Here is a 14,633-nt window from a genome sequence, read left to right as displayed (position 1 = left end):
TCGGAATTATTCTCCATTACAGCAAGAATCCTGGGCATTTGTACTCTGAACCAATGAGTCCCTGGGTGTAGGTGGCCCCTCAGAAGAGAGCATGACCTTGGATTAAACAGCTGCAGAGGACAATTTCCAGGAAGAGCTGACAGCCGAGGGACGGGTCCTTTAGTCCTGAAGGGGGACCCAGGCATGATGTCACAGTTTCCGCGACAGGCAAGGAATGAAAACAAAGCGGTTTTCTAACTTCCTGAGACCCCAACATGAAAAAGAAACAAATGAGCTTTTTCAGTCTGTCTAACATACAAAGGAAACCTTAGTTCTGAATTAAAGCCCACACTTCTGAACTAAAGGGGTTACTCCATCCATACACTATCAAGCACAAAACCACCCTTTATTGATTTTTGTCATTCTTGGTATTTAAAGAAAATTTCCCTCTGATCACGAATCCATAGTTGAATAGAAGTATTTGCTCACTCTAACAATCTGTGCCCACAGGAAGGAGAAGCTAGCGCGGTCCTGTCTCGTACACAGCAATGGGTTTGGCCGTTCCCAAGACATTTACTCTACGCCGCCAAGCCAGTGTCCAGCGCTTCAGCCACATGCTACATAGAGCACCCAGGATGGCAAAGGCCGATGGGGCCAAACTCAGGACGTGTCCCCTGAGACACTTAACAGGGGACCGAATATTGCCTTTTCTGTCATTATCATAACCCAGGAAAAACTATAAATAAGAAGCCATGGGTTCTCACCCATTCCTGTTATATTTGTGCTGACGGTTAGACTGTCCCAGATTTGGCCATCGAGATCCCTTCTAGCTGGCTCCTGTGTCCTTTTCACAATGTCCATTATTTTTTAGAACTTCCCTACTTTTTGGCACAAAAGCGAGTTTCAGACTGATCTTGAATTTTCTCTGTCCAGAGTCAACCACATCTCTAAGCTACTCGGAAACTACGGCAAGGTTTAAATCTACCTCGACTGCTTGTTCTCTACACTTATGTCAATAAATGTATGCCCCACCAATACGCACTTTAGAACCTTTTCCCATGGAATCAGAGGTCCTCCCATCCTGACTACACAAAGACGTGACCTATACTTTGACAAGAACACCCTGCCCTAGTTCCTTTCAATGGAAAATGGTATTTCCAAATCAAACTCTGGCTGCGAGCTGTGCTCACTGTACCAGGGTCTAATTGCTTCTATTCAGTGGACACAACCAAGAAATACAGACTTTTATTATAAATGTGGCATATTTTACATCATGAATCGGGAATGGGTATGTTTATTGTATATTATACTATGAATTCTTATACCTCTAACTCCAATCTAATAGCACTATGTTCTTTCCTGCCCTTTCCCGTTCCATTTCTAAACCTCCCTTCTCCCACAGAGACAAGCCGGCCTCCCAACAAAAGATTAATTTACCCAGTTTCTCGATCCTATTGTATCTATAAAATGGTTCCATAATTTCCACACCCGTGCTACACCAATAAGAAACAATTACAAAGTGTTCAAGGTTTTGTTTGGGGGTGGGGGGCAGTGGGGGAGGTTGTGTTATTTTGTTTTTAGTTTTGTTGTCTTTAAACTAAGGGTATACAATCAAAGCACTGTGTTTGAAAGTGACATACTAATGGTATTTAAAACCAGAATAGTTAATATTTACAGAAGAATTCAATTCTCTTGATATTAAATTTCTACTGTAGCCTTAATTATGATGCCATCTATATCATAAAATCCGAATAAACCCTCACTTTTTGCTCACCAGCCTTACCCTTATTACATTCTGATCTTGTCAGGTGTTTTCAAAGCCTCATATCCTATAGGGTCATACTCAACAGGTAAAAAGTTCATTTCCTAAAGAGATACCAGTGAACACACCCCTACGTAATACATAACCAGTCGTCTGATTATATAGGGAAAGACACCAACGAAGGTCAGTCTTAGAATGACACTGAAAAAGACCACTTTCAGTGTTTCTAATCACTAATGCTGATCTTAAACTCCAGAACATACAATCCATGGATTTTTACTCCCCAATGCAAATGTACTAAGGATCTTACAATCTGCATATCCATTCTCATTGGACATCCAATCCTGGACTCCCTAAAAGGTGTCTAGAAGCAAGAAATTTACAGAAATAAGCAAACAATTGCAACAGACAACTGCCAACATTGCCAACTGTGGAATTTCTTACCTGGCCCAGATCTTCTAAAAAAGTATTAACCCAAACACATCTAAGGCACATGCCTCAACTGAACTCCAGGCCTCCCACAAGTACAGTTACATTTCCAGAGTCTCAAATCATCCATGGAATATCAAGGATAGAAAAGAACAGGTAACTAATAACGCACGTTATGATTCAACCATTGTGTCATAAATCAATTCAGAACCATCACATGATTTGTTAAATCTACTGAGAATGTTTGTTCTTCTCAATTAGGCCAATTACAGGCAGGCGGCAACTGGTACCAACTGATTATCAGTATGTCCTGTCAACAGACACTCAAGGGACAATTTTTCCTTTATAATTAGATGGGCTAATGGCATGCTAATGACATCAAAATATGACCTACACTTTGGCAAGATCATACTGCCTTTCTAAGGATTTAAAACAAATACCTCTGCATCTTCTATTTTTGGTGGAGAGCCTGACGCGGTACCTTATCAGAAAAGATCCAAGACTCCAGACATCTTCCTCAAACTGAAATGTGTGATCCACAATTTAGAATTGACTGTAACCAAATGACAAATAAAAGAACTTAAGCTTTAGAAGTCCACCCAAGCCACAAAAATGTGTTGCCTGCGATAGCCCCAGCTAATAAAATTGTCCCTGACTATTTACAGGCAACCAAGTACTGAGCCAGTACTATGACTAATGCTTGGGTAAAACTTCAAGAAAAGCGGACTAGTTATTTTGAAGGGAAAAAAAAAGGCACATAGTTTTTAAGGTTGGCCCAACTGATGAATGGGTCAGTCAAACTTATATTCCTGTGGTGCTAGGCCAATTAAAAAAACAGATGCAGAGTGGGGTTCCAAATATTTCTTGTGATATTTATGACTGTCCTCAGACTCCTTGCCTTTTCCACTGAATGACATGCAGGTGCTTATAAATGACTACACTGCCACGATGCCAGGCTGACAGACAGCTGAGGCTATTGCATCAAAAAGACTGGAGCCCTTAGGGCTCATTCAGCTGACTTTGACCTAAAGGAGAGCAAAGTCATTACAATAGAGAAATGGTGTAGTCTCAGCTTATCTAAGGAGGTGAGTTCAGCAGCTGTCCAGCCAAGAGTTCAGCAACAGCCATACGCAGAAATAAAACACATCACTTTCAGGCACAGGATTTCTCAGAAAACTCATAAATAACTAAAGTTGCCTTCCCCGATGATGGCCAGTCCCTGATAAATGCCAGTTTCCTTCAAGAAAAATGTTCATCCTGGTAAGTTTTAACTAATAGCTTGCCCACAGACAAAAAAAAAAAAAAAAAAGAGTGTATTTCACTGTTCCTCCGACTGCTGTGGCTTTTGCTTTTATGAATCCTTCCTTGCCTTGGTTTCTAAATTGATTTGCATCAGCTGTGCTTTTAATTAAACTGAATACATATGAGTGTTATTCTTTGAGATGATCCTGAATCTAATCAAGAAAGTTGACTTCCATTTACAGGAAACACAGAAACAAGTGACCACATGGAAGCAAACAGTCACCTCAGAATACAAGAAAGTCATAGGACAATTGACCTAGTTTTTGCAATAACTCAATGACAGGAATTTTAAAATAAGAAAGGAGGTTTGTTCCAGGTTAAAAAAAATTTGAGGACCATAGAACTGAATACAATATATGGACCATATGTGGGTCCCATGCAAACAAAAAAACTGTAAAAAGGCATTTTTGAGACAATTATAAATATGTGATTATGGACCAGGTATTAGATGATACCAATGAATTATTAAAATTAAGTGTAATAAAGGAATTGTATTTATGTAGGAAAAGGTTTATATTTTTTAGAGATACCTACTTAAGTATATGAGGATTTAAATGATGTCTGAGATTTTCTTTTAAAGATTTCAGCAAAGATAGAAAAAAGAAAAACCAATAAAAAATCAATGCAAAGAAATCTTGATAATTTTTTAACTTGATTGGTACAAGTTCACTATTTGCTTTTCCTGCATCCGTCTGAAATAGTTTATCACAAAAAAATTAAGTGTAATACTCTTATATTTTGATGTGAATATTTAATATAATATGTATGCACTAGTTTTTGGAATCTTCTTTGCAAAAGAGGGCATTTCCTGCACATTCTAAATAAACACAAACAGCAAATCTATGGACAATTTCTTTTCTGCCACAATAGGCAGCACTTGCCAGTTAATCCGCACATTGCTCCTTTGCTGCTTAACTGAATTCTTGAAAAGTTAGGTGCAATTACTCAGCCTATGATTCAGGAAGCAATTATTAAAAAAAAAAAAAAAAGAATCCATCAAGATAAGAAAAAGTAGAAGGAGCATCTATTGTCTATAGTTGAACTCAAGGCTAATGTTACTGTCAAATTGAATTTTTGATGAAATCGCTCTTTTAAAATAGTACCTACATCTATTAATTCATTTCCATTTGATAATAAAGCAGGATAGGTTGGGGGAAGTTCAGAGGGTCAGAGAATGAGTTAATAAATGATTAATGGGAAAATAACCTGGGAAGGCAGTATAATCAAAATGCTTTTGTTTTTCTCCTCCCTAACTCCCCCTCCTCCTCCTTCTAGCTGTGGTTTAAAATAAACTAAGTTCTTAGACAACTAATGGTAACCGCATGTATAGTGTGATGCTCACAGAGGGGCTTCTGTTTAAAAAATAGAATAAAACAGGGACTGTGGGATAAATAGAGTGAGTCACACTTCTCCTAGATTTCTCTTCCAGACACTGCACTATTGTGTCACTCCAGTGTTGTGAGATAAAATGCTGAGCGAAATCCCAAGGGGAATCAACTTCCCAGAGTCACTGGGGTCCAATTAATGTTCTTCTTGGACTCAAGCTGTAAATCAACTCACGGAGAGAAGGGAAAAGTTACGGTGGTTGCTGCCAAGACAGCAAACAGTGTTTCAACATTACCAATTTAATGTAAAGATGCAAAATATTACATTGATACCAAATCCTTCTTATGATTAGAGCAAGTTCATTTCCAGAAAAGTTCAATTATGAAACCATTACTAGGACTTGCTCATTTCAATAAGTCATTTTGCTTCCGGGTAAATTATACTAATTACTAATATGCTAAAGCCCCATTCGGAAATAAAGAAAACCCTAGCTACAAAAAAAAAAAAAAAAAAAGGACATAATAATTAACTCATCATCTTTCATTTTAAATAACAGATCTAAGAGGAAAATAATACGATATTAATATCTTCATTCACCATTACAGAAACAACTCTAACACATTGGGAAATTCCTGAACAATACAGATTTCATCGTTAAGAGGGAACACTAACTCTCCCTCTTTGGAATGGAATGACTTTTCTTTTAAATAAACCATATGGGATGGTTCTATAAAGATACATCCAATCCTTTTCATTTTTCATTAATCTATAAGGGCAAAATTATCAAAATGTGTCATTTAACTATTTTTTCATGTGTTGCTATTTTAGCTGTATCTCTCAATATCCTCAGCTATAACTGCATTCCTAACCACCAAAACAAATTCTACTTTTTCTTTTTTCCACAAAGTTCCTTTGTCATCCACTGAGGTCAGATCAAAATAATTAATTCAACTCAAACAGCAGTTTTCATATCTCACTAACTTTTAGTAATTATTTTAGGATCTGTTTCCAGACACTTGATTCTTATTAGCAGAAAATCATATGACTCCATTAGATGACACTGACTAATCCTCTGAAGCGATTGCTCCTCTCCAATTTGGAAAGAAACCAACACCTCAGGCCTCCTCGCAGAGATAATACACAATACACTGCAACCCACAGTAATTAAAATCTGTGAGCAAGTCTCTGATTCCCACAACCTCTTCTTACTGCTGTGAAAGATAGGGAAAAAAATTAACAAGGGTCTTCTACTGACATGAGCTCCACCCACCCATGTGCTTTTGTGAATGGGGCAGGATATAAAGAAAGAAACAGCCTAGTACCCACACCCAACATGAGCAAAGCAGAGAAGGGTGGATGGGGCATTGCTGGTGCAGCACTGGGTTCAATCACCTTCGTTATTTTCAACTGTGTTTTCTTAGGGTTGTTATTTCACAAGCATTTACTGACCATCTACCATATAAATCATCAAGCCAAGCACTAAAAAGGATGTAAATGTGTACAGTACTCAGTCCCTACCCTACAAAGTTTAAATGGATTAGAAGCCATGAAAGTAATAGCTACAGTGTATTAAATATCCATCGTAAATTAGGCAGGTTATATATGGTAACCCTTCACTCTACCCAAACCCTGCAAGAGAGGTATCATTGCCCTTATTTTACATGGTACAGATCTAGTACCTTATCCACTTGTCCCCACGCAAATCAGTGCTTCACGGAAAGCTCTCAGCTCCAGACCTCTGCAGCCCACTCCACCTTTTCAGTTAAAGGAGGCAGTTTGGGTTTATTTGTTTGTTTGTTCTATTCTTTGCAACCCAAAGGGCTCTCATACACAGGATAATATTCATCCTCCAAAAATAATAACAACATTTTCTTACAGAGGTGGGGCTTACATTTTTCTTCATTTTGTTAGACATCAAGGAGACGCTTAGTTGATTTCTTAACATAACAGTCTGAAATTTCATTAAATGAACCTTTGTTGGATGAATGAATTAGCTGAACAAATGGGTGACTAATGAATAAATGACTGAATGTGAGGTACTCTCTCTGGCTCAGATGCATGACTGACAATGAGAAGAAGAGAAAAAACAATAACTGATCACCACTCAGGTCTCTGAGCTTAGCTTTTTCATAGCTGGCTGATCTCAGCCTGCTATCTCTATATTCTACAGTAAGTCACAATAACCTACCGCCCTGCTTGACGGTATCTGAAAATCATGCATAACTGAGTTCCGGCGCCTGGCATCCAGACAGTGAGGAACAGAAGAGTCACACATCTGACACTTGCCCCTGTGTGTACACTTCCTTCTCACGTTCCCATCCATCAGGAAGTCGTGTCCACCAGAGAATGAGCGATTAGAGAGTAGAGTGTGTGTTTCGTTTTGTTTTCCTTGTACTGATCAAAAGGGCAATAGATCTTGTTCAACTGCCAATGATAGATGTTGAAGACATTAATGCTATGAGTTAGGGACCTTTTTCTCCAAGGAAACCAAGGAGCACGGAGAGATGACACCCTGCCTGTGGAGAAGGCTGTGGTGGGGGAAAGAGGAGGTACTTTAAAGCTGTTATGGAGACAAGCTGAAGGTTCCTCATCTCATGACTGGCACCTACTCCCCTGAAAGGGAGTCAGCTCTCACATTTAGAGTCGGGAATTACTATAGAGGGAGAAAACGGTGATTTACTTCCAGACGCTGCCAACTTCCATACTGTTCTCTTGCTGTGTCATAGTCATGCTCCTATACAATGACAGGAAGAACAATTTCTAATCTTCCTGTTCACAAAATAATTCTATTGGTCTCCTCTTTATCCTTTATTTTTCCTATGACTCAGCTGGTCAGAACTGATTCAGTTCCAGCAGCTTTCTATCATTCAGCAAGATTTCCATGGGATTAAAACATTTTACAAGTTAACAGGAGGTGAAGACATTTATTTCAGCACCAAGGAGAGAGCCCTGCTATTTTCAAACGGTTTTATGTGTTCAAAACTGCCTATCATTCATGAGGCTAGAAAGAAATTTTGAAATGTCACTTGGTAGAAAACTGCTAAGAACTTATTTCATTCGTGAGGAAAATTCTAATCATTTCTATTAAATAAGAACTTGCCAGGGTTTCGTACACGTTCGTGATGTCAACAACAGGCTATTCTTTCAGCTCAAATGCAATGGAATTAGCGAATCTTTGCCTGTCTTTAACGTCAACACCACAGTCGCTAAGTAGATATGGCCTGGAGGAAAGCTCAGTCAAGTCACAGAAGGGTGGCACTGAGTGATTAAGAGCTCCATGGGAACAAGTCCAGAAGCCTTTCTCACTGCTGTATCCTCAGAGCTCGGCACGTGGTAAGAGCTCAGCGACTATTTATGAGTGAAGTGAGAACCAACGAACTAACGAATGACATTAACTGAGTAAGAACTAACACGTGCGTCCTTCGTAATGAAAAGTCATTTTTGCGACTGGTCTCAGAGACCCTCACATGCCACATTGCTCACTGGAAACTTGAACACGTCGTTCCTTGGCCTGTATCAATGGAGGCTCTGGATCACACAAAACTCATGTCCCAGATCATGTCTTTTATCTTCACTAAGCGGTCAGTGTAAAGGGTTCTCCTTACAGACCCGGAAACGGCCCTCAGGTTTCAGCCCATGGAATCCTCCATTCCCAGGGCAGCATGGATTCGCCCACCTGTGGCTCCTCCACTGCTCAGGGCGACCAGTCCGCCTGGTGCTGCCCTGTTAGCAGGTGGACAGGACACGGGACCAGGCCGCTAACTCTCATCCTCTTCCATGAGGTCCCCACGTGGACCAGAACTACTGGTCCCTATTGCCAAGCAGCCCAGGCAAGCCCTTCCTTCTGCGCCACGAGTTTTCTTAGAAAACATCAGGCCTTGCTCTGCTGAGGGATCCTCCACAGGGCTGCGACATCTGAGCCCGGCCGCGCTGGGAGACAAGGAGGCAGGGCTGCTTGGAGCTGCCACCGCAGATGACATGGGGTCACCCTGGGAGGCCAGAATCTACCAATGACAGGGCCAAAGGCGAAAGAGGAAAGAACAAGTAAAAACAGTGTTTAGACAGCTGTTTCCACCAGTCAGCGTGTTGTGAAGAGTCTTCAGGCCCCTGAAATCCCTTTCCCTTTTCTGTGACTATCTGTGCAGGGAAACGTGTGAGAGAAGTCCAGGCTCCCGGCTCCCAGGTGGGCAGGGCGGGCTCTTAGCTCCACAGAGGCGGCTTCTGGGCTAAGCCTCCACTCGACTTGGACTGTACTACCAGGCCCCCAGAACGGGGGGAGCTGCCAGGGAAGGGCTGATTTCCATTTCAAACCGCATTCTGGTCCTCTGTACTCCAGCACCACTGGCCAATCAATATTTAATGCTCGGAGATTCTGACTCTGCGGGAGTCATGTCAGGGGACCCTGGGAGCCAATCTGCTTGAGCTTCGGAGCGATAATTATTCATGGGCTCCTGCCTCTTGCTCTTTCTCTCGCACAGTCCCACTCTGCAGACTCAGTGCCTTATTCAGTCTTCTCGCGCTGTCTGCGCTGCTGTAGCTGGACCCTTCGCGCCTCACCACCTCTCAGCGCCTGCACCTCCCCGCAATGGCTAAAACAGCAATGGGTAAGGCGGCGCCCCGCTCTCCCTCGGCTTCGCCTGGAGCCCATCCCCACCTCCTCGTAGGGCTGGCAAGGCGTTCGGAGATATTTCATAGAGAAAAAGACGCTGATGGTAACAGGGATCAGGAAAAACGGTGCAGCTTTAGGGATCTGGGGGGCGCAGAGAAGGGGAATGCTTGGAAATGTAAAGCTAAGAATTTCTTTTTAAAAGTAGAAGCAGGTAAGTTGCCTTCCCGAGGGTAGGGAATTTATGATGTTTCCGTATTTAAAATTAAGGTTCAATCGTAGAGGGAGGGGGCTACCTTTGCCGTTTGCCTTAAATGGGGTTAAGGGAAATTTTGGAAAGTGCTTTGTAATTTTTTTTCTTCTCCAGTTTAAAAAAGAAAAGAAAAGAAAATGGAGAAGTGGGGTAAGAGAAATGGGGAGAAATGCAAAGTCAAAGCGGTCCCATCTAGGCTTGAAAGATGGGTGGAGACCAGGGGCGGGTGGAGAACAGGGCAGATTTTACGGTATTGTCTCGCCGGAGAAACCGCTAGTCCTGGGGCGCGGTGCGGAGAGGTTAAGGGCGGGGGGTGGGGGCTACGCTCCTTTGTTTTAAGGGAAGGGAGGGGAAGGCGAGAGGAAGTCGGGGAGGGCACGGAGGGCTCGGGTGGGCAGCTGCAGGGGCGGGGACCAGCGCCTGGGAGGGAGGGATGGAGGGACAGCAGTTGCGCTGGCGCCGGGGTGGGGTTTCTTTGTGTGAGGACGCATGGTCCTGGGGGAGGCACCTGCCACGCTGGGTGTACAATGCAGGCAGCCCCACCCTGTGCAGCGCCGCGCCAGCGCCCCACCCCCAGCGGACTGCAGCCTCTTCAGGCTGAAAGGGGGCCGGGTGGGGAGTGCCTGCAAGACCCCCAGGAGCCCAGCCAGAAGGGAGGGGGGAACCCAGCGCTACGCCCGCACTTAGCACTTAGGATCCACTCACAGCCTTGGTTTCAGAGTGCGACCTGACGATTGCCGCACCCCAGTCCCCCTCATTGTTCCGTTTTACTGGAGTGAGGGGGACGGAAAAGTGAGCTAGCTTTTTTCTTTTCAAAACTATATTGCATAGGGTGATTAGACATAAGCGCAGATAAAGGCTTGTTTGAACTCATTTGATCGGTTTGAGGAAAAGCTGGAACCTAGATATGTGTGTATATAACAATACAGACCCAAAAGAGGTCAAGGTCTTTAATTGAGCCACGTGAAATAGCCATTTTGTAGGTCAGACAGGGCCAAATATCGGCAATTTTTATAGGCTAAGCCTAGAGCACAGATCTCGGCAGACAGTGGAAACAGAGCCTGAACTAGATTCCGCATCCAGGGCCTCCGTCTCCAACCTGCCTTGTGCCACAAGTGCCCCCTGTTCCGGCGCTTGGTGGCCCAAGGCTGGACAGGCAGGGAGGGGCCCGAGGTCCGGTAGTGGCTGGAAGCAGCCCTCTCCCAGACCCAGTGAGGGTGAGGAGAAGGGAGAGAGCCTCGGTTTGCTCTGGACAGCTCCACCCTTGCCCCACCCTCCGTGCACTCGGAGCTGGGAAGATCTTGGGTTCCGAGACTTGGTGAGGAAAGGGGGTTGACTGCAGTCCTAGAGCCCCTTTTCCAGCCCTGCAGTCCGGAACCTCCCGGGCCCCCCTCGATGTGCGAAGCCACCCTGTGTGACTCTACATCCCAGCCAGCTAAGTGGGTGGCTCTGCAGAAAGGCCGGCAGGAGCCCCGCCTGGCCACACAAAGGCGCAGCCCCACCCCAGCCGGCTGCGAGGCCACAGAGGTGACCTGTGCCCGGGAGTTCGGGGAGGGTTTTTTTTTTTCTCCTCACGCTCCCAACAGCCCGTGGAGCTCGAACCTACATTCCCGCAGCCCAACCCACGGCCCACCCTCAGTTCTCGGGATGGAGACCCTTTGGGCAATCTCCCCAGGAGGCACCCTCGCTCTTCTAGCGGGATGTAGCCCAGCCCCACCCTTCCCAACCGGGTCCCGACCACGAAACGCTGGTTGGCTGGGGGCGCACGTGGCGAGCGGGCTATGGAGCGCCGCCAACCCTGCAGAGCCCACGCCGCGCCCTGCGCCCTGCGCCCTGCTCCGGGTCCTGCGCCCTGCGCTCCCCGCCGGGGAGCTGGGCGCCCGCCCCCGCGGGTGCAGCCCAGGAGACAGGTTTCTGCGCAGTGTCCTAAGCTGCCCGCCGCTTCCCACAATTCACGGTTCACCCGCAATTCCAGAAATGTTCTGAGAATGGGGGATGGGGGAGATCTGGCTCTGCGCTCTGCTCCCGCACCGAGAGGTTTCTGCTGCAGCCGCGCAGCTACAAACTCACCACCATCGTCATGATCACTGTTGCTGGTATTTCAAATCACTATCATCATTACTAGTCCATGGACTCAGTGACCTTATTTGTTCAAAAGGCTTGAATGATTGCGTCTGGTTAAGGATTAACCCTCGTTTCACTCTTCTTTCTCCCACCCTTCCTCCCCCCCAAAGAATTCTGTCTCCGTTGCTCATTTTACGTGATAAAGCAAATATATTTTCGGTTTTGTCCAGCTTATGCATGTTCACAGGGGTTGGATATATGTGCAGGTGCCTGATGGGGCAGGGCTTGTGTGCTCAAGATTGCTGGAAAATTCTCCGCAGGGAATATGTGGGTCCAATGGGTGAAAATGTACACATGTACTTGAGATATGATCTTCTGCGTGTGTTTCGTACGGTTATATCCATAAATACATAAAAATAGGTTATTTACAATATTTTAACCTTTTTGCCCCGAAACCTCTGCTTCCAACTGCTGATTCGTGATATGGTCTCAATTCTACACAGAAACACAGCTCGTTAAATGGTAGCCACCCAAAATCCCACCCCAACTACGACAAATGCAAGGGTCCTTTCTGCCACAAAAATAAGCTGCATTTGCAAATCATGAAAAGAAGCACAACCTCAGCAATAGGAAAGTAATGGATTTTGAAATCATTCCAGTTGCAGAGCATAATCAATTAATGACCAGGGCGGGTACTTTTTCCTGATTCATTGAACAATTACTGCATTCAGCATGGTTGCACTAGGTGCATAGAATATCTCCCATTACCTTCACTAAGGAAGTGGGCACCTTCTAAATGGATAAACAAAAGTGAGAAGATCAGGATTTGGTCAGGATTTCAGGAGAAAACTGACACAGCTGTAGCTTACCAATTAATCACATATGTATGTATTTTTTTCATGCCAAGTGAGTAAGCTGAACCTGCGATAAGCATTATGTGGCCCAGTGTAGCCCCAAGCAGATGGCTAGTGTGATGGTATAAATTAATACACTGGTGGATCTTGATTATGCGTGTTAAAATAAGTAAGACTGGATGGGTTGTAATACTGAAATCTATAATTTTGTTTAGTCAAAATTCACCACGGTTGTGTGATGTGATTTACAGATATGCAGTGAGTTATTCTCGTCTAAAGGGGACATTTTTATTGTTAGAACAACTGCTTCATCCCTTAGTAACATTCTCATCAGGGTTTTATCTGTTGCATTAAAAACAATTTCAGTTAATCTGGAGGTTTTTTTTAATTACTAATGGATAGGCTGGGAATAAGCATTTGATCATTTGGCGCAACATGTCTCCCATCAAATAGCTTGTCCTCGGTGATGAAAACGCTGGAGGATGCTGCATTTCACTCGGATTCAAGAAATGCCCATAAATTCGGGTCACACAATAAAATAGTTTTCCTCCCTAGGAGGAAAATAGTTCCTGAAGTCTGTGCACATCTAGAAGTTGCCATCAATAAGAGTTTTAAGTTAAATCTGTATTATTAAAAATTAAATGGAAGATGAATCGATTCCATATTTAATGGACGGAATTATTTCTCATTGATGAACCCAAACCATATTTTTAAAAATTCCTGATTCATCAATCACCATTGTTTCTCACTCCAACGGCACAGGATTACTCCATCCCAGCAGCTCCGTGCCTACACAAGGCAGGACGCAGCTGCCTCCGCGCAGGTGGCTACCTGCTTTGGGCGTGGCCACCCAGCCCCACCCCCAACCCCAAGCTGCTGATACCTAACTGCAGCTCGCACCAATTTCCTCTTTGGTCTTGGGAAGACACGTTATTCTATGGTCACGGATCTGTGACCTTATAGGAAAAATGCAAGAAATCTGCCAGACAAGGGGAAAATAACAAATGAGCCGATGACCCAGATGTTTCCAGAAGGGAGGCTGGTTCCCTCCCTTTCCTGGTTATCTCCGTCGGAAACCTTGGAGTCTGTGTTAACTTTTTCCCCCACTAGAGGGCAATCAAATTTTCTAAAGAGGTAGATGATTAATTTAAACCCAGCTTCAAATACTACTCTAGTTTTTAGTGAATTTTTTTAAAAATCTGCTTATTCAGTTGCTTATTTGTTAAGTCAATGCCATGCTTTACGCTAGTGGACAAAAAGGGTTGTGCATCTAGTTAACTATATATTCTTTCAATTTTACTTTCTAGTTTCATTACATTGTTATTGTAATATCATTTATGGGGTTGTTTTTTCTTTTTTAGTTTTTTAGTGGATGAATAGTAGAAAATAGTCTGTAGTAATAGCACAATTACTTAGGAACAGAATATTTGAATGATTAAATAAAAGACTAAATGAAACAGAAACATTGCTTACTTATTCGTTTACAACATGTTTGATGTTGGACACACCTAAATGTCAGTGTCCACGCTCAGGGAGCTTGTGGGCTAGTAGGTAAGACAGGTGGATACACGTGATACTGAGTGAGGGGTACCAGAAACAGGATTAACTAATTTTTAGGATCATCGAAAGTAGACTCTTTTCATGTTTGGATTGGTAGGGAATTCTTTTCCTCTTATATTTCGTGTAACCATGATGCATCTGTAAAGTATGTAATCGTTTCATATAACTGTGTTCCACAGACTTTAACGTGCGTATGAATTACCTGTGATTTTCATTAAAATGTAAATTCTCATAGATAGGGCGAGTTGTGGCCAGACATTCTGCGCTCCTAACAGCCTCCCAGATGGTGCTGATTCCAAACACCAAACCTGTCAGTTTTAGAAATATAGAACTGTGATATACATGTTCCTCCCATGACAAGCTCTGGTATTATGTGCTAACATTTTCGAGTCCATGGCAAACCTTACAAAATATTTCCCTTCCACTAGCATACACTTATGGATTTTATTCCTTTGGAGTTACGTGTTTTGTGCCATCACTCTTTCTCAGTTGGATTTT

General features: G+C 43.5%; 1 protein-coding gene across 2 annotated transcripts in view; it reads left to right on the top strand.

The window, feature by feature from the left end:
• Nucleotides 1-9,084: 9,084 nt before the first annotated feature.
• Nucleotides 9,085-14,633, top strand: part of STMN2 (stathmin 2) — a 44,549-nt gene continuing 39,000 nt past the window's right edge. The window contains exon 1 of one of the 2 annotated variants that reach the window (XM_019725595.2): nucleotides 9,085-9,402. In XM_019725595.2, the coding sequence (XP_019581154.1) occupies nucleotides 9,384-9,402 (19 nt within the window). In that variant the 5' untranslated portion in view covers nucleotides 9,085-9,383. Of the gene's footprint in view, nucleotides 9,403-9,494; nucleotides 9,619-14,633 lie in introns of those variants that run through there. The other variant, XM_074318586.1, reaches the window with a different exon arrangement.

This window comes from Rhinolophus sinicus, linkage group LG14 (genome assembly GCF_036562045.2).
Source record: "Rhinolophus sinicus isolate RSC01 linkage group LG14, ASM3656204v1, whole genome shotgun sequence".
NCBI lineage: Eukaryota > Metazoa > Chordata > Mammalia > Chiroptera > Rhinolophidae > Rhinolophus > Rhinolophus sinicus.
This window is presented reverse-complemented; position numbering and strand designations above follow the sequence as displayed.